The sequence below is a fragment of the Nothobranchius furzeri genome, chromosome 7 (genome assembly GCF_043380555.1).
Source record: "Nothobranchius furzeri strain GRZ-AD chromosome 7, NfurGRZ-RIMD1, whole genome shotgun sequence".
Lineage (NCBI taxonomy): Eukaryota > Metazoa > Chordata > Actinopteri > Cyprinodontiformes > Nothobranchiidae > Nothobranchius > Nothobranchius furzeri.
This window is the reverse complement of record NC_091747.1, coordinates 80136606-80156791: the sequence shown is the minus strand read 5'-3', so window position 1 is coordinate 80156791 and position 20186 is coordinate 80136606. Positions and strand designations below refer to the sequence as shown.

Below are 20186 nucleotides of genomic sequence, written 5' to 3'. Positions count from 1 at the left end.
GCTACACTAAAGTCCTACAACCAGTCTCTGAGCTGCTGAAGGTGGTTCCCACCAGCATACGCATCTTCTCTCAGGAATCCCACAGGAGCTCGTGTGTGAGCTGAGGTAAACCACAGCACGTCCTCGAGCACTTGTGAATGACTGAGTGAGTGACGATTTTAACATTGTCTGGCCTCAAAGTGGCTTCACGTACCAAAACACAGCTTACCATGTTAGAGGAGCACTAATCTATTCCCCTGGTGTCTCCAGAGAAAGCCTCGTTGTAGGATGGGAACTACCACGTGGGCCAGAAGATGGGAGGGGGGTTATCTGGCTAATGTCAGGCAGCGCTCGCTGTAGGGGTATTGTCATGCTTAAGGGCAGACATGTTTACTGTGTGCTCAGTGTTTTACGAGCTGCCCCCCCTCCCCCTCATGTCTTTAACCTCTTTTTCAGTGATGTAATGGAGGAGGCTAATGAGAGCCTGAGAAATGGGATGATCTACTGTTCCTGAAATACTCACTCACTAATGTGGTCCGTCTTCTTCCTGTCCTCCTCCACACCGCCGTGCTGCTTCAGCCAAAGTCAACTGAGATGCTCCTCTGCAGCAGAACTCTGTCTTCTGTCCAACTGTTGGTCCTTTGGCTCAGACTGTTGTGCCGCTAACATGACAGCAGATATCCTCGACAAGGATAGTCTGTAGTGATTAAACGTTTGTGAGAATGTTTATAGTGAACTGCATGATGGTGTGCTAGGTCACTGGAAATCTAAACTTTTGGTTTTCGAGTTGTGCAAATCAGCAGACTCCAAAATCCAATATGGCTGCTTCACACATGAAAGGTGGTAATGGTTACACACAGTAAATACAGTAATAAGTACTATCACAGTACTTAGTATTGCTTGTGTTGCTAATGCTAGACAGAATGGTCACCCATAAATGATAGATGGCCTGTGTAAATATCGCATCTTATAGATTTTGGTGACCCCCCAAGGTGCTTTACAGCACACCAGTCAATCACACACATTTACACACTGGTGTTGATGAGCTGCAGTGTAGCCACAGCTGCTCTGGGTTCTACTGGCAGAGGCCAGGCTGCCGAACACGGGCACCATGCGACGGTCGGAGTGGGATGCCAACCTGCGACCCTTTGGATACGTGGTCGGCGCTGAGCACATTATCAGTTCTGATTGGTCTTCTGGGCTGTAACTGGAACACAGCTGATTTGGTTCTGACCCGACACCTTCACCAGATCACGGTTCTGACTTTCTAGCTTAATAAATGGCAGCTGCGATAGGCTGCTGCTATGTCACGATGCACTTCTTTCTGAGGTTCTGTTTGTTTTTCACTCTTCATACGTGCTCGGAAAAACCAAGTCCCTCCCCAATGACCCAGAAAGTCACCTTCAGAACCGTCTCCAGGAGGACCAAGTACTCAGAACCGTCTCCAGGAGGACCAAGTACAGCACAAGCTGATCAGCTGAGCCATTCATCCTAATCATCTCCGCTGTTCTGTTCACGGGCCAACTCTATAATCATCTGTGACAATTATGCTTCTACAGCTATCCAAATATTCCTCGGTAGGAAGCTGAAGCCTTGCTCACTGCTCCCGTGTTTAATCAGCTCTGACTGTTGACTTTTCCTTTGCTCAGCTGAAGCTATCATCTCATCAGGCTGGTGATGTATTAGCTAGCCTAATTAGCCTTTTTAGGAGGACCGATGGTTTTCCTCTCTGCAGGTGCTTGTTAGCGTTTAGGATCAAACGCAAGTTGACTAGAAAACTGCAGTTTGAAAATGAAAATTAAATCCAACCAAGCTGAGGGGCTCCTAAAGAAATTTCTTTTATTTGGACTTTTTTTTCTGCAAAAACAAAAGCTGCGTGCCCTTTCTGACTCGTTTCTCTGAAGCTTTAAATCAGCATCATTTGTTACATCCATCTGCTGCTTTGTTTACTACCGTGTGTGTGCTGTAAATTGGACCAAATCCACCATGGAGTGTTTGTTTTGAGAAGATATCTCTCAGTTGCTGCTCATTTAGCTTCTCCTCAGCCCTTAATATGATATTGTTGCTCTTTAAGTGGGCAAAAGCTGGCAGGGGAGAATCGAGGGTTGGAGTCTCGGGTTCCACTTGCCTCCATTGAACCTTGGCGCTCTCACAGTTGTGACCTTTCTAATTAGTGGAGTTGGAAAGGGGCGGGGCTGAGGTACCACACACATCTGGGATTTAGTCAGTGTGTGTGTGTGTGAATATAAGAATCAAGGAAATGCTTCGTTAGCTGCTTTAAGGATCCCGTTTCTTACGTCATCTGTTGCCTTTCTTTTTCCGTCTCTCCTCTGCAGTGAGGCCCTCTTTGCTGTGCAGCCTTCTTTAAAATGAAGTCAGCTAAATAAGTCCTTTAATCAGAGTGCTTGTCAACCTCAGGCAGAAGAAAGCAGGAGGAAAAGAGGAGCTGTTTTTAAAAATGTGCATGGATTGATAGATGGAAAAATGTAGCTGATAAAAAAACAGGATGAAAAACAAAAACTTTAGTGCAATTTTCTTTAAAGAGGTTTATTTTTTATCAGCTTTAACTAAAAAAAAGCTAATAAAATAAAATAATTCACCAAATTAACAAATAATTATTTACCCTAAAGATGTATCTTAAACTAAATGAGTTTTTCTATCTTCCTAATATTTCTGTTGTCTCTGTGTGTCGTGCTGATGGTGGTTATGAGATCTTTAACCTTCTTAATACAAGTAATCATCTGTTATCAGTTTAAAAGACAACTCTTTGAAAATCTTTTGCATGTAAAAGTGGGTTCAGTTGCACACCGTTAAGTGACACACACACACACACACACACACACACAAAGGGCTGTACACACATACTTGGCATTATTCTTGGCTAGCAAATGAGAGGATTGATTTGTTAAGTGATGTTTTAGCATCCTTACAGACAGCTCTCCATAAGTCCTTAAAAGGGTTTTTTAGGACCAGTGAGGGAAGGAGGAAAGCGTTCACTGTCACCTCGTTAAGGGTGAAGTGAAATCCAGCTCGATCCAGATCATAAAGCTAACCTCAAACCACAGCGAGGTACGGAGATTTCTTGGACTTGCTCATTAACGACGTGCAAGCTGGAAAGATGCACTTTCAACAAGCGGAGGATATTTGCTAGACAGAAGATAGAGCTCTAACCTTAGCAAGTTGCTGATCCAAGTTGGATCTTCTCAGAACTCTTTAAAGCACAGTCCTAGAATTTTAAACTACATTGACCTTGTTGGATGTAGGCAGCTCGGGGTGTCAAACGTAGCATTCCAGAATACTTGTGCTGTCGCCAACCTGCTTTCCTCTGTAAATTATTGATGTTGAAAGATGACAGAGAGGAGACACATCTCCTCACATTTGCATGTCCCAACCTACGTCAGCGGCAGCAACATGTAAATGTTGGTCATGGTATTGCTAGCCAGAGAGCTATGCTAGCCCGAGCTACTGCTAATGCAAATCAGAGCAACTGTGAATGTTAGCGTGAGCTACTGCTTTCACCACAGACATTATATATGTGGACACAACTTGGGCTGATGCTGACATAGCAGCGGACCGCCATCTTGGATTGGTTCCCATTTGCACCCAGTGTATTTATTTCTACTAAAGAAGGTGCTTACCCAACTAAAAAAACTCGTCTTATTATGCTTTTTCACAAAATCAGACATATGGTATGGCATGATAATAAAAATATAAATAACATAAAAATAAATTTAAAATCCCAACAGGTAGTAGCAGACAAAAGTAATCCCACGTGATCTGTTTTCAACAGTGCACTGGTTGTTGCTGCACAAAAACAGGCATAGTTGCTCACTCTTTGACTCCATTTGCGTTTAACGAGTGAGGAACCCACCCAATAAGGTGGCGACACTGTTAGGCTCGACAGCAGCCAATGGCATGTACACATACGCTTGTCTATGGCTAACACCGGCCCGAGCTGCTGACAACCTATTTGAAAGGGTGAAAAAAACTAAGAATGCAGGAGCATCACTCATGTTCCAGGATGTACTGGGAATATCCAGATTATGATAAATAGATCCATTGCTTGTAGGTCCCTGTCACTGTGTCCCTCATTTGTCCATGCTGTCCACACCACTGTCTGCCCATTTACCAGGGCTCATGGGTCATTGTGAGCCCCGACAACATTTTGTCTGCTTTATAGAGGCTCAAAGAAGAGTTTCCAATTGTTTAAAACACAACTTTCTAATACCTTTAATGTTCCTCAGCTTTCTTATTGCAGTCATTTGGTGTCTCCAGCATGATGGGATCGCATGTTTTAAAACTTTAACCTGCTTTTAAAATGCAACACTGACAGACTTTACAGACGACCCATCATTCCTTTTGACTGTTCTTGGTTCTCTAGAAGTCCCCACTCAAGGTCTCACAGCAAGACCTCCAGAGACGAGGCTCAAATGCATCTTATGCATGAAACTCGAGAGAAATTATATTTTAAAGTTTGCTTTGAGCGAGCAGAAACTGACTAGGGTAAATAAATTATTCTAGTGCATTAGAGAGAATATTCCAAATGTTTGTTGTTGAAAACAAATCACAGCCCACAACAAAAAGGGACCCCTCCCATTCTTCTGAGGTGTACTTCATCAAACCTGCAACAATAGAAATGAGGGTTTCCAGTGACTTCTACCCCCTGTTAGCATTTACATAAAGGCATGCTAAATTATTCATTAATTATCAGTGAGTCCCTTGTGGGGTGAAGAAGACACACACCGGCTGCTAATTGGCACATCAATAATCCACCGGTTCTCCTTCTGGATCCCACCTCAGGAATGAGCTATCTGCTCCAGCCTTCTGCTCAGACGCTTCCATGGTGTGTTTCCACACGAGGAAGCACTTTCACACCTGCTCACCTGGCATTCAGTTGATGGTTAATCGGAGTATGACTCCTTTCTGCACGTCACGTTTATTAATCGGGGAATATCTCATTTTACACATTTCGGTCATTTTGATATAAATCAAGCACACTGAGGCCATCTGTCATTGTAGAGGGGACATCACTGTCCTCTGGGTAATATTCTCCTTAAAGATTAGAGTGTGTATAGGACAGGGCAGTGTGAAAAAAGCTCTAATCATTCAGAGGTTTTATGTCACTTTTTAAACGTAAAAATTCCTTCTTTTAGGATATATATATATAATTTACTGAATACATTTTTTCCCTAATATGCAATTTACAGTAATAAAACACATTTTTGTGTGTATGTGCCTATTGTTTTATGCATCTTCACAGTTCAGATTATTTATAATTCTGGGGAAAATATTCACCTTAAATGTAATTATTATATTCTTGTCTTCACCAGACTGAAATAAAATAAAACATTTATTAATAAAGTTTTATTTTGTAAATTACAAAAAAAATACCTGAATTTCTAAAATTTGCAATAGGAGCCACAGTTTAATAATAAGCTAATGAAATAGTCACTAGTTATTCTGCTCAGGTAAATATTTATAATTACTTAATTGTTAGTGGACAATAATTGTATTCCTATGTATTCAAGATATGGTGTTCTGTACAAATTAATTTTAATTATTTAAGCTCAGTGGCCTAGTGGTAGAGTGTCCGCCCTGAGACTGGGAGGTCAGGGGTTCAATTCCTGGTCGGGTCATACCAAAGACTTTGAAAAAGTGGGACCCAGTGCCTCCCTGCTTGGCACTCAGCATTAAGGGGTTGGATTGGGAGGTTAAACCACCAAATGGTTCCCGAGCGCAGCTGTGTCTGCAGCTCACCGCTCCCCAGGGGATGGGTCAGATGCGGAGAACAAATTTCGCACACACACCTGTGTGTGTGTGACAACTAATGGGACTTGAACTTTAACTTTAAAAAGAAATGATCAACAAGTCATTTTTGCTGATGTTGCACAGGTGATTCTATCTTTATTGACTCAGTAGACAAAAACTGCAGCATTTCACCAATTTTCCACTTAAATTTTTCTTCAATATTTTCTAAACGATGTTAATTTTCAAATGTATCGTCTCAAAATTGTTAGTAACACAGTAAAAAAGGCTGATTTATGTAAAACAATCAGAACTTTTTTCTGTTCTGTGGATCATTCACTTACCCCTTCTGGTTTTTAACGCTCCAACTCAAGACGCTTTGAACACGATCGAGTCGGCATCCTGTTTGGAGCAGAAAGATCTTTAATTCGCTGAATGTTACAATCAGGTCAAATGTGCACAAATCTGATGTTTTTGTTTCACTCATTCTTCACCCCTTCCTGTTCAAACGGAGCGCGTGAGTGATTTACATAAAGGCAGGCCTCGGAGGACGGAGCTGCAATAACATGGCTGCTCTTTGTTTCTCTGTACTGAGTGACAGTTGATTGCAGTGCACATTAAATGCCCATCAGTCCCAGCTTTAACTTCAGAAACAGGAAAGTGAGGTCAATTCTACTGCATAATGGACTGATCTCCATCTTCCCAAACACAGACATACCGTCTTCCTGCCTTCTGATGCTCAGTAAAGACAACAGATTACATTTAAACAACAAAAAAAGTTGTTTAATAAAATTTACTTCACAAATGTTTAAGTTTGACTCTCTGACCCTGTTTAATGATATGAAGTAATGTACATTTTCTCCAAGTCCCTTCCCTGGCCTCTACAGCAAAATGAATCATAAACACGAGCCTAGAGCGTTTTACGTATCCAAAACAGGAATGTTTGACTCACATCCCGATACGCTATCGATACAGTGCATTAAGGTTACAGTGAAACACTGCGCCGCTGCCATTCAATGTGATCCATCCCTACTGGCGACTTTTTTAATGATTGGACAACGATTTTCGATTCAATACAATTCATGATGCGATTTAAAGATTCAACACATTTGAAAGAGTTTGCAAGCCCCTGCTGGTTTTAAACATCAGTTATTTGTCCCACTTTCTGTCTGTGTCTGTGTGTTTTGTGTGTGTGTGTGTGCTGAATGCATTCACCATGAAAAATAAAAGCACTTCATCAGTGATATTAATATACATGTTTTTATTGCTGCAGTAATCCGTTGAAATTATTAGAAAAAGAACCATCAATGTGAATTCCTGCAAAATGCAAAACACTTTCAACCATGAGGTTTAGACCGTCACTCTGCTCAGAAATGTTACAGTAAAGATGAATTATTTTAAATGACCTCGTGTAAAGCTTCCTGTGTGCAGAGCTCGGAAGAACGCGCAGCTGCAGAGACTGTAACGGACTCTGTCTGCAGATTATCAACAGTCTGCAGTTTGTGGTTTTCAGGAAGTTTGTTTTGGCAAGTTAAGACAGAAATCACATCTTTTAATATGTCCAACAATGGTTGGTACAGTACCACCGGGCCCCCGCTAAAGAATACTGCTGGTGTGCTCAATGCGCCTCTAAAATACGAGGACATAGCAGGTAAACTATGTTGTAATCGATGGGTTTTACCAATCAGACATGAAAGGAAACATACATTGTGACATAGCCGACAGTTATATCCGATGAACACTGAAGCTACCAGTGCAGTCGCATCGCTAACGTCATGAAGGAACCTCCGGTTTGGATCGTTGAGTCTCCCCATCTCTAATCCACAAGAGGGAGCCAGTTCCCAGCATGCACTACGGTGTGACACACACCTCCATCAGGTTAGCACTCCAACCTAGCTTGAATGCTAAATCGAGCTGCATTGAATTAATGTCTGTCTGTAAATTTCAAGCTAACTGTGGATGAGGAGGGAGAGGAATGAAAAGGGATTTATCTTTTTTGTCGTGGGGATAAGTGATTAGTGTCGTGTTAAACGTTGTGCCACATCAAACGAGTTCTTTAGCCTGTGTAGCGTTAGCAAGGCTGTGCTAGCATCACCTTTTGGTCTTTTGGTTCCCTGCCTCAACACTGCAGATTTGATTAAAATAGGTGATTAGCAGCTCCTGCAGAAATGAATGAAGGCTGAGGAGATGATCCAGCTGTGAGAATGATGTGTGTCCTATTATAGAAAACATAACTTGTGCATTAATGCCACATGGCCTCGTTTGTGCTCGTTGGTGGCATGAGGCGTGTCTTTCAGCTCCTTCCAGAAGGGGGGACGGGGCAGAAACTATAGCTGTTCAATTTCAAACTCTTCTCCCCTCCATTACCATGGACCACAGCTTTAAAATACATGCAAACAGTCTGTTTTTAAAGATCTGGGCTAATCCTGCATAAGCAACCTCATTTCAACCTTTCACAATGGTGGAACTTTTCCAAACTCTTTCTCCATGAGATCCCAATTAAAGCAAGCCGTTGTTTTCTTCTCTCTAGCTTGGAATCTGCTTGTTTGTCTTTAATCGTCAAACTCCTCATCAGTAGGAATCATGAGCTTTGTGATGGGCACTAACGCTAGAGTGTAACATCATCACACCTGAGCTGCACTCAGTTTCCTCCTCCAGACATGCGTGGCTCCCCGGACTAAAAAAAATGCAATTAAGCAAGTGGGGAGAAATTAGATGCAAAATGAGCTGTCAGAAAGTCACATTTAAGTGAAGGATGCACTGGCATGTGCAGTAAAAATTTAAATGATATAAATTGCCGTTTAAGTGCAGCACAGGCTAATGTTTTGTCACAAATTAATGTGACACTAGGCAGCAATGACAATCAAGGGCTGCCTCATTCTAATTTGGTTGTGTTTAGAGGGCTTTTGTGAGCCGACAGCTTTACACAAATTAACACTATTGCCTGTTTTTATGAGGAAACCATAAATGTTTTTTCCCCTCCTTTGCCGGCTAATGAGGAGAGAAAACGGCTTGTATCTCAGCGTAATGGCGGCGCGGAGACGTCTGCAGGAGGAATAACACCGGGCTCTTGTCTGCTCACGAGCAGCAGAGAAAGAACAAAGACCGGAGCTGGAACGACTCCCTGATGAGCAACTAAAGTTTTCGTGCTTCGTTATGATCAGACATGGTGGCTCTGTGCATATCTGCTCGTGATGAAAATCATCTGCAGGTCCCATCACAGGAACGATTAGCCGGATTGGGCTTTCTCTGAGGATAGCCATAGTTTCCTAATGGAGACTGTTTCTGAGGAGCAGCATTGGTCAAAGTTTAGTGTTTAAAACGTTCACATGTTGATATTGCTAACACTCATAATGCTCTGTTTTCTCCTCCCGTGGCAGGCGCTGGAGAGTGAGTTTGTGTCGTGTCAGCTTCACCAGTGGATCGACCTGATCTTTGGCTACAAGCAGCAGGGACCTGAAGCCTCCAGAGCGCTCAATGTTTTCTATTATCTCACCTACGAGGGAGCGGTCAACCTGAGCTCCATCCAGGACCCCATGCTCAGAGAGGTGAGGCTGCCTCATGTTTGCACACACACACATTTTAATATGCTGAGTAAGGAACAATACTCTATTACAGTGAGTACACTTGAGCACTCTCAAATGGATGCTTAATATGACTGCATTATAAAAGCATCTGTATTCCAGAAAGGGTTTTGATGCCATTAGAAAAGTTAAATTGCATATAGAACGCCACGGGAGAGCTAAGCTAACAATCTACTAGCAGGTATTGCTGAGCAAAGCTTTTCTCTTGTATAATTCCTTTTTTATAAAGCACTCCACCAAGTGTTCCACTAACGCCTTAAAGCCTTCTCCTTGGCTTTCATTCATTATTCATTTCCCACCACTTTGAACTGCTGCACACACACACACACACCCCTACACACACACCTACACACACACACACACACACACACACACACACACACACACACACACACACACACACAAACACCGGGCTGACAACTTCACCAGTCTACTGTAGGAGGCACCTCGCCAGCGGCAGAGCCAGGTGACCCTGAGGAGCTTTGCTGTTTTTACTGTCATAAAAAAAGGCTTCATACAGTTTTATTGCATTCTTTCTAGTTCAGCCCCTTTTCTTGCTTTGAAGCCTAAATGCGGGCTACTGGAAAGAGATAGAAACCAAAGCATGAATAATCCATTTATCTGGCTGGTCAGCCACTTGGTAGAACATCATTTAGTCCCAATATCTTTTAAAAACTTTAGTTTTTTCACCTAAATTGAAATTATTTGGAAATCTTAAAAGAGATGTAAACAAATCTAAAATGTCTAGAATGTTATTATAATTATTAATGTGTTACTATTATATATTATATTAACATTAAAATAAAACACTTATTGCGCCAAATGATTAAAAAATGTAAGAAAGTAACATGTTCTTGTGGAAGGGGTTCAGGATCCAACACGTTTTAGTTTTAACCTGCTTCAACACACCTGATTTCAATCAGGCGATTAACAGGCTTCTGCAGAGCCTGATGAGCCGCTGCACAGGTGATTCCACCACTGAATCAAGTGTGTTGGAGCAGAGAAACCACTAAACCTGCTGGATACCGGCTCTCTGAGACCAGGATTGGGCACCCCTGTGCTGTGGTTATATGATCTGATAGATCTAAACCCTTCTCTATTGTCTTTTATTTTGAAGACACCTTTATGCAGATAAACAGCATTTCAGAATAAAAGGGTTAGCTTTTAATGTGAAATACAGTGATAGGAACAGACCAAACCAACTTTCAAAATTCTAAACCAAAACTGTCTGTTTAAAAACTGAACCCTGAAATAAGAAAAGCTGAAGAGCATTCTGTGGTTGGCATAAATAAACAGAGCTGAGTTGAAAGTTGTGCATGTAAAGCAGGTTTCGATGACCAAGGGCAGTAATGGACAAAGAATGGAAACAAGATTCATTCTGTAATAAATAAGAGTTCTCTTGATCTAAATGGAGATGAGTTTAGAGTCTGAACAGCCTCCTGCCTCCACCCTGCTGCTGCCCTTCATGCTCACTGACCGGAGCATCGCGGGCACCAGGGTACATCTGTGATTTATCACCTCATTCACCCCAATTCCCATCCAGATGTGCTATGGCCTTTATACACACACACACGCACGCACACACACACACACACACGCATGCAGATTCATTATCCAAGCTGCCCGGTCATTTTCACGTTATCCAATCCTCTGGTTGGCTCACACACATATAGACACTCACACTCTGTCAAACACACACACACACACACACACACACACACACACACACACACACACACACACACACACACAGAGAAGAAAATTGGATCCCTAGTACATCACTATTTCTGCCAAGCTGTTCCTGTGACATTATTGATGAATCTACTAACATACAAGAAGCCGTGGCATACGGGTGAAAATAATCAGAAATGTATTAAAATAATCGCACATACAATTACGCACACATTAAGGGAGGAAATTGGGTCAGAAAGCACAGTGACTCCTGGAAACGGTTCAACGGCCTTCACCGGTCGCAGTCCATGCAGTCATAAGCATGTTCTAAACATGTACATGTTAAAAGTTCTCTCGAATCTCCACTCCTCTCAGCTTTGTCTTGATTGCAGGCTTTCATCAAATAGAACAATAAATGTGTGCATACCCTTTGGCCAGGAGGCAGACCTACTGGAGTCCAACTGATGAGCTGAGACCTTCCGCAGTTCGGTGCTCATGCAGCAGCGTCTGCACTTCATCTGAGCTCCAGATTGTGTGATGTCTGATAACAAAGTCAGAGCTGGACTGCATTGTCAGTCTTGAATGGTCATGCTGCTCTTGCACCACTTACTGAACAAATGTGCATGTTGCAATACAAATATCTCAAGTTATTTGTGCAAATGTTTGGATATCATCTAGAAATTTTAACTACATTTGCACAACGACATGGGAAACTCCTGGAGAGTTTTGACCTGGAGTCCGCTGAGACATTTGTGCAGCTGTTCTGTGAGGTGCATGTCTTTAATGCAGTCAAATGAGATGAGACAGAAACCTATTTAAAGCAATAGCCATGCAGATTTTAGTCCCCTAATTAGTGCCAAAAGTAGAAATTGCAACAAGAAATTTTGTGAGATATTTAAACAATGATCAGTTTGTTTGCACTGATGTCACATGCTCCACCTGGCTGCATATTAAAGTGGTCCCCAAAACACCATAGTATTAATTTAGAGTGTCGAGCTGAACATTTGTGAATTTTCTTGCAATTTTGAGTCTCCAAGTAGTTGCATGATGACAGAAAAAAAGTAGCCTTTAAGATGTTATGTGCTACTAGTATTGACTAACCCAGAAGCACTAGCTGCTCCGTTGGTGCACCGAGTCTTAAAGCTTTGAAGTTTGTTGCACTCCCTAGAGATAAAAAAGCTTGTTTTTCTCTGCCTGCTCCCTTTCTGGAGCTGTGATTCCAGTCTGCTGTGTTTCACCTCTGGAAAGAAAAAAACACCGTCTGAGCACTTTAATTAGTTAAATAAACAAAACCAGTGTAGCCCTTGTGAGCTAATCCAAGGCTCTCTGTCGGCGCTGCTTGTGCGGAAGGAAACGTGCCCTGTCTGAGCAGAAGGTGGAAACCGAGTTTTTATGCCTGGGCCTCATCACATTCAGACATGGGGGGGGGGCAGTGAGGGCTGCTGGAGCTCCGATGGTTTCGGGGTGTCCCCAGAGTCTGTCATTACTGAGTGACAACTGTTTCAGCCTGAGCTGTGGTCTTAGCCTGGATTGGCTGCATTAAGGCAAAGCCTGGGGCAGTGCCGTGCAAAGGGGGGTTGGGTCACAGATGTGTGTGTGTGTGTACTTGTATGCAAGTTTGTGTGTGTGTGTGCATGCTTGTATGCATGTGTGTGTGCGTGCTTGTATGCGTATGTGTGTATGCTTATGTGTATGCGTGATTGTATGTGTATGTGTGTATGCGTGCTTGTATGCGTATGTGTGTATCATATGTGTGTATGCGTATGTGTGTATGCGTATGTGTGTATGCTTATGTGTATGCGTGCTTGTATGCGTATGTGTGTATGCGTGCTTGTATGCGTATGTGTGTATGCGTGTGTGTATGCATGCTTGTATGCGTATGTGTGTATGCGTATGTGTATGCGTGCTTGTATGTGTATGTGTGTATGCGTGCTTGTATGCGTATGTGTGTATGCTTATGTGTATGTGTGCTTGTATGTATGTGTGTATGCGTGCTTGTATGCGTATGTGTGTATGCGTATGTGTGTATGCGTATGTGTGTATGCTTATGTGTATGCGTATGTGTGTATGCGTATGTGTGTATGCGTGCTATGCGTATGTGTGTATGCGTATGTGTATGCGTGCTTGTATGCGTATGTGTGTATGCGTATGTGTATGCGTGCTTGTATGCGTATGTGTGTATGCGTATGTGTATGCGTGCTTGTATGCGTATGTGTGTATGCGTGTGTGTATGCATGCTTGTATGCGTATGTGTGTATGCGTATGTGTATGCGTGCTTGTATGCGTATGTGTGTATGCGTGCTTGTATGCGTATGTGTGTATGCGTGCTTGTATGCGTATGTGTGTATGCTTATGTGTATGTGTGCTTGTATGCATGTGTGTATGCGTGCTTGTATGCGTATGTGTGTATGCGTGTGTGTATGCATGCTTGTATGCGTATGTGTGTATGCATATGTGTATGCGTGCTTGTATGCGTATGTGTGTATGCGTGTGTGTATGCATGCTTGTATGCGTATGTGTGTATGCATATGTGTATGCGTGCTTGTATGCGTATGTGTGTATGCGTGTGTGTATGCGTGCTTGTATGCGTATGTGTGTATGCGTATGTGTATGCGTGCTTGTATGCGTATGTGTGTATGCGTGCTTGTATGCATATGTGTGTATGCGTGCTTGTATGCATATGTGTGTATGCGTGCTTGTATGCGTATGTGTGTATGCGTGCTTGTATGCGTATGTGTGTATGTGTATGTGTGTATGCGCGCTTGTATGAGTATGTGTGTATGCTTATGTGTATGCATGCTTGTATGCGTGCTTGTATGCGTATGTGTGTATGCTTATGTGTATGCGAGCTTGTATGCATATGTGTGTATGCGTGCTTGTATGCATATGTGTGTATGCGTGCTTGTATGCATATGTGTGTATGCGTGCTTGTATGCGTATGTGTGTATGTGTATGTGTGTATGCGTGCTTGTATGCGTATGTGTATGCGTGCTTGTATGCGTATGTGTATGCGTGCTTGTATGCGTATGTGTGTATGCGTGCTTGTATGCGTATGTGTGTATGCGTATGTGTGTATGTGTGTGTATGCGTGTGTGTATGCGTATGTGTGTATGCGTGCTTGTATGCGCATGTGTGTATGCGTGCTTGTATGCGTATGTGTGTATGCGTATGTGTATGCGTGCTTGTATGCGTATGTGTGTATGCGTGTGTGTATGCATGCTTGTATGCGTATGTGTGTATGCGTATGTGTATGCGTGCTTGTATGCGTATGTGTGTATGCGTGCTTGTATGCGTATGTGTGTATGCGTGCTTGTATGCGTATGTGTGTATGCTTATGTGTATGTGTGCTTGTATGCATGTGTGTATGCGTGCTTGTATGCGTATGTGTGTATGCGTGTGTGTATGCATGCTTGTATGCGTATGTGTGTATGCATATGTGTATGCGTGCTTGTATGCGTATGTGTGTATGCGTGTGTGTATGCATGCTTGTATGCGTATGTGTGTATGCATATGTGTATGCGTGCTTGTATGCGTATGTGTGTATGCGTGTGTGTATGCGTGCTTGTATGCGTATGTGTGTATGCGTATGTGTATGCGTGCTTGTATGCGTATGTGTGTATGCGTGCTTGTATGCATATGTGTGTATGCGTGCTTGTATGCATATGTGTGTATGCGTGCTTGTATGCGTATGTGTGTATGCGTGCTTGTATGCGTATGTGTGTATGTGTATGTGTGTATGCGCGCTTGTATGAGTATGTGTGTATGCTTATGTGTATGCATGCTTGTATGCGTGCTTGTATGCGTATGTGTGTATGCTTATGTGTATGCGAGCTTGTATGCATATGTGTGTATGCGTGCTTGTATGCATATGTGTGTATGCGTGCTTGTATGCATATGTGTGTATGCGTGCTTGTATGCGTATGTGTGTATGTGTATGTGTGTATGCGTGCTTGTATGCGTATGTGTATGCGTGCTTGTATGCGTATGTGTATGCGTGCTTGTATGCGTATGTGTGTATGCGTGCTTGTATGCGTATGTGTGTATGCGTATGTGTGTATGTGTGTGTATGCGTGTGTGTATGCGTATGTGTGTATGCGTGCTTGTATGCGCATGTGTGTATGCGTGCTTGTATGCGTATGTGTGTATGTGTATGCATGCTTGTATGCGTATGTGTGTATGCATGCTTGTATGCGTGCTTGTATGCGTGCTTGTATGCGAATGTGTGTATGCGTATGTGTGTATGCGTATGTGTGTATGCTTATGTGTATGCGTATGTGTGTATGCGTATGTGTGTATGCGTGCTTGTATGCATATGTGTGTATGCGTATGTGTATGCGTGCTTGTATGCGTATGTGTGTATGCGTATGTGTATGCGTGCTTGTATGCGTATGTGTGTATGCGTATGTGTATGCGTGCTTGTATGCGTATGTGTGTATGCGTGCTTGTATGCGTATGTGTGTATGCGTGTGTGTATGCATGCTTGTATGCGTATGTGTGTATGCGTATGTGTATGCGTGCTTGTATGCGTATTTGTGTATGCGTGCTTGTATGCGTATGTGTGTATGCGTGCTTGTATGCGTATGTGTGTATGCTTATGTGTATGTGTGCTTGTATGCATGTGTGTATGCGTGCTTGTATGCATATGTGTGTATCATATGTGTGTATGCGTATGTGTGTATGCGTATGTGTGTATGCTTATGTGTATGCGTGCTTGTATGCGTATGTGTGTATGCGTGCTTGTATGCGTATGTGTGTATGCGTGTGTGTATGCATGCTTGTATGCGTATGTGTGTATGCGTATGTGTATGCGTGCTTGTATGTGTATGTGTGTATGCGTGCTTGTATGCGTATGTGTGTATGCTTATGTGTATGTGTGCTTGTATGTATGTGTGTATGCGTGCTTGTATGCGTATGTGTGTATGCGTATGTGTGTATGCTTATGTGTATGCGTATGTGTGTATGCGTATGTGTGTATGCGTGCTATGCGTATGTGTGTATGCGTATGTGTATGCGTGCTTGTATGCGTATGTGTGTATGCGTATGTGTATGCGTGCTTGTATGCGTATGTGTGTATGCGTATGTGTATGCGTGCTTGTATGCGTATGTGTGTATGCGTGTGTGTATGCATGCTTGTATGCGTATGTGTGTATGCGTATGTGTATGCGTGCTTGTATGCGTATGTGTGTATGCGTGCTTGTATACGTATGTGTGTATGCGTGCTTGTATGCGTATGTGTGTATGCTTATGTGTATGTGTGCTTGTATGCATGTGTGTATGCGTGCTTGTATGCGTATGTGTGTATGCGTGTGTGTATGCATGCTTGTATGCGTATGTGTGTATGCATATGTGTATGCGTGCTTGTATGCGTATGTGTGTATGCGTGTGTGTATGCATGCTTGTATGCGTATGTGTGTATGCATATGTGTATGCGTGCTTGTATGCGTATGTGTGTATGCGTGTGTGTATGCGTGCTTGTATGCGTATGTGTGTATGCGTATGTGTATGCGTGCTTGTATGCGTATGTGTGTATGCGTGCTTGTATGCATATGTGTGTATGCGTGCTTGTATGCATATGTGTGTATGCGTGCTTCTATGCGTATGTGTGTATGCGTGCTTGTATGCGTATGTGTGTATGTGTATGTGTGTATGCGCGCTTGTATGAGTATGTGTGTATGCTTATGTGTATGCATGCTTGTATGCGTGCTTGTATGCGTATGTGTGTATGCTTATGTGTATGCGAGCTTGTATGCATATGTGTGTATGCGTGCTTGTATGCATATGTGTGTATGCGTGCTTGTATGCATATGTGTGTATGCGTGCTTGTATGCGTATGTGTGTATGTGTATGTGTGTATGCGTGCTTGTATGCGTATGTGTGTATGCGTATGTGTATGCGTGCTTGTATGCGTATGTGTATGCTTGCTTGTATGCGTATGTGTGTATGCGTGCTTGTATGCGTATGTGTGTATGCGTATGTGTGTATGTGTGTGTATGCGTGTGTGTGTATGCGTATGTGTGTATGCGTGCTTGTATGCGCATGTGTGTATGCGTGCTTGTATGCGTGCTTGTATGCGTATGTGTGTATGTGTATGCGTGCTTGTATGCGTATGTGTGTATGCGTGCTTGTATGCGTGCTTGTATGCGAATGTGTGTATGCGTATGTGTGTATGCTTATGTGTATGCTTATGTGTGTATGCGTATGTGTGTATGCGTGCTTGTATGCGTATGTGTGTATGCGTATGTGTATGCGTGCTTGTATGCGTATGTGTGTATGCGTATGTGTATGCGTGCTTGTATGCGTATGTGTATGCGTGCTTGTATGCGTATGTGTGTATGCGTGCTTGTATGCGTATGTGTGTATGCGTGTGTGTATGCATGCTCGTATGCGTATGTGTGTATGCGTATGTGTATGCGTGCTTGTATGCGTATTTGTGTATGCGTGCTTGTATGCGTATGTGTGTATGCGTGCTTGTATGCGTATGTGTGTATGCTTATGTGTATGTGTGCTTGTATGCATGTGTGTATGCGTGCTTGTATGCATATGTGTGTATGCGAATGTGTGTATGCTTATGTGTATGCGTGCTTGTATGCGTATGTGTGTATGCGTGTGTGTATGCATGCTTGTATGCGTATGTGTGTATGCATATGTGTATGCGTGCTTGTATGCGTATGTGTGTATGCGTGTGTGTATGCGTGCTTGTATGCGTATGTGTGTATGCGTATGTGTGTATGCGTGCTTGTATGCGTATGTGTGTATGTGTGCTTGTATGCATATGTGTGTATGCGTGCTTGTATGCATATGTGTGTATGCGTGCTTGTATGCGTATGTGTGTATGCTTGCTTGTATGCGTATGTGTGTATGCGTGCTTGTATGCGTATGTGTGTATGTGTATGTGTGTATGCGCGCTTGTATGCATATGTGTGTATGCTTATGTGTATGCATGCTTGTATGCGTGCTTGTATGCGTATGTGTGTATGCTTATGTGTATGCGAGCTTGTATGCATATGTGTGTATGCGTGCTTGTATGCATATGTGTGTATGCGTGCTTGTATGCGTATGTGTGTATGTGTATGTGTGTATGCGTGCTTGTATGCGTATGTGTGTATGCGTATGTGTATGCGTGCTTGTATGCGTATGTGTATGCATGCTTGTATGCGTATGTGTGTATGCGTGCTTGTATGCGTATGTGTGTATGTGTGTGTATGCGTATGTGTGTATGCGTGTGTGTGTATGCGTGTGTGTATGCGTGTGTGTGTATGCGTATGTGTGTATGCGTGCTTGTATGCGCATGTGTGTATGCGTGCTTGTATGCGTATGTGTGTATGTGTATGCGTGCTTGTATGCGTATGTGTGTATGCGTGCTTGTATGCGTGCTTGTATGCGAATGTGTGGATGCGTATGTGTGTATGCGTGCTTGTATGCGTATGTGTGTGTGTATGCGTATGTGTGTATGCCTGTGTGTATGCGTGCTTGTATGCATGCTTGTATGCGTGCTTGTATGTGTGTATGTGTATGTGTATGCGTGTGTGTATGCGTGTTTGTATGTGTGTATGCGTATGTGTGTATGCGTGCTTGTATGCTTATGTGTGTATGCGTATGTGTTTATGCGTATGTGTGTATGCGTATGTGTGTATGCCTATGTGTGTATGCGTATGTGTGTATGCGTATGTGTGTATGCGTATGTGTATGCGTGTGTGTGTGTGTGTATGCGTATGTGTGTATGCGTGCTTGTATGCGTATGTGTGTATGCGTATGTGTTTATGCGTATGTGTGTATGCGTATGTGTGTATGCGTATATGTGTGTGTATGCGTGTGTGTGTATGCGTATGTGTATGCGTGTGTGTATGCGTATGTGTGTATGCGTATGTGTGTATGCGTGCTTGTATGCGAATGTGTGTATGTGTATGTGTATGCGTGCTTGTATGCGTATGTGTGTATGCGTGCTTGTATGCGCATGTGTGGATGCGTATGTGTGTATGCGTGCTTGTATGTGTATGTGTATGCGTGCTTGTATGCGTATGTGTGTATGCGTATGTGTATGCGTGCTTGTATGCGCATGTGTGGATGCGTATGTGTGTATGCGTGCTTGTATGCGTATGTGTGTATGCATATGTGTGTATGCGTGTTTGTATGCGTATGTGTGTATGCGTGTGTCTATGCGTGCTTGTATGCGTGCTTGTATGTGTGTATGTGCGTGTGTGTATGCGTGCTTGTATGTGTGTATGCGTATGTGTGTATGCGTATGTGTGTATGCGTGTGTGTATGCGTGCTTGTATGCGTGTGTGTGTATGCGTGCTTGTATGCGTATGTGTGTATGCGTGCTTGTATGCGTATGTGTGTATGCGTGTGTGTATGCGTATGTGTATGCGTATGTGTGTATGCGTGCTTGTATGCGTATGTGTGTATGCGTGTGTGTGTATGCGTGCTTGTATGCGTATGTGTGTATGCGTGTGTGTATGCGTGCTTGTATGTGTGTATGTGTATTTGTATGTGTATGCGTGCTTGTATGCGTATGTGTGTATGCGTGTGTGTATGCGTGCTTGTATGTGTGTAATGTGTATGTGTGTATGCGTGCTTGTATGTGTATGTGTGTATGCGTGTGTGTATGCGTGTGTGTATGCGTGCTTGTATGCGTGCTTGTATGTGTGTATGCGTATGTGTGTATGCGTGCTTGTATGCGTGTGTGTATGTGTATGTGTGTATGCGTGTGTGTATGCGTATGTGTATGTGTGCTTGTATGTGTATATGCGTATGTGTGTATGCTTATGTGTATGCGAGCTTGTATGCATATGTGTGTATGCGTGCTTGTATGCATATGTGTGTATGCGTGCTTGTATGCATATGTGTGTATGCGTGCTTGTATGCGTATGTGTGTATGTGTATGTGTGTATGCGTGCTTGTATGCGTATGTGTGTATGCGTGCTTGTATGCGTATGTGTGTATGCGTATGTGTATGCGTGCTTGTATGCGTATGTGTATGTGTGCTTGTATGCGTATGTGTGTATGCGTATGTGTATGCGTGCTTGTATGCATATGTGTGTATGCGTATGTGTGTATGTGTGTGTGTATGCGTATGTGTGTATGCGTGTGTGTGTATGCCTATGTGTGTATGCGTATGTGTGTATGCGTGCTTGTATGCGCATGTGTGTATGCGTGCTTGTACGCGTATGTGTGTATGTGTATGCGTGCTTGTATGCGTATGTGTGT

At 43.0% G+C, this 20186-nt stretch overlaps 1 protein-coding gene across 7 annotated transcripts in view; it reads left to right on the top strand.

Moving 5' to 3' along the window:
* lrba (LPS-responsive vesicle trafficking, beach and anchor containing) overlaps window positions 1-20186 on the top strand; it is a 241352-nt gene that overhangs the window by 190590 nt on the left and 30576 nt on the right. For all 7 annotated transcript variants that reach the window (XM_054751516.2, XM_054751519.2, XM_054751518.2 and 4 more), the window contains exon 47: window positions 9105-9272. In XM_054751516.2, the coding sequence (XP_054607491.2) occupies window positions 9105-9272 (168 nt within the window). The remainder of the gene's footprint in view (window positions 1-9104; window positions 9273-20186) is intronic.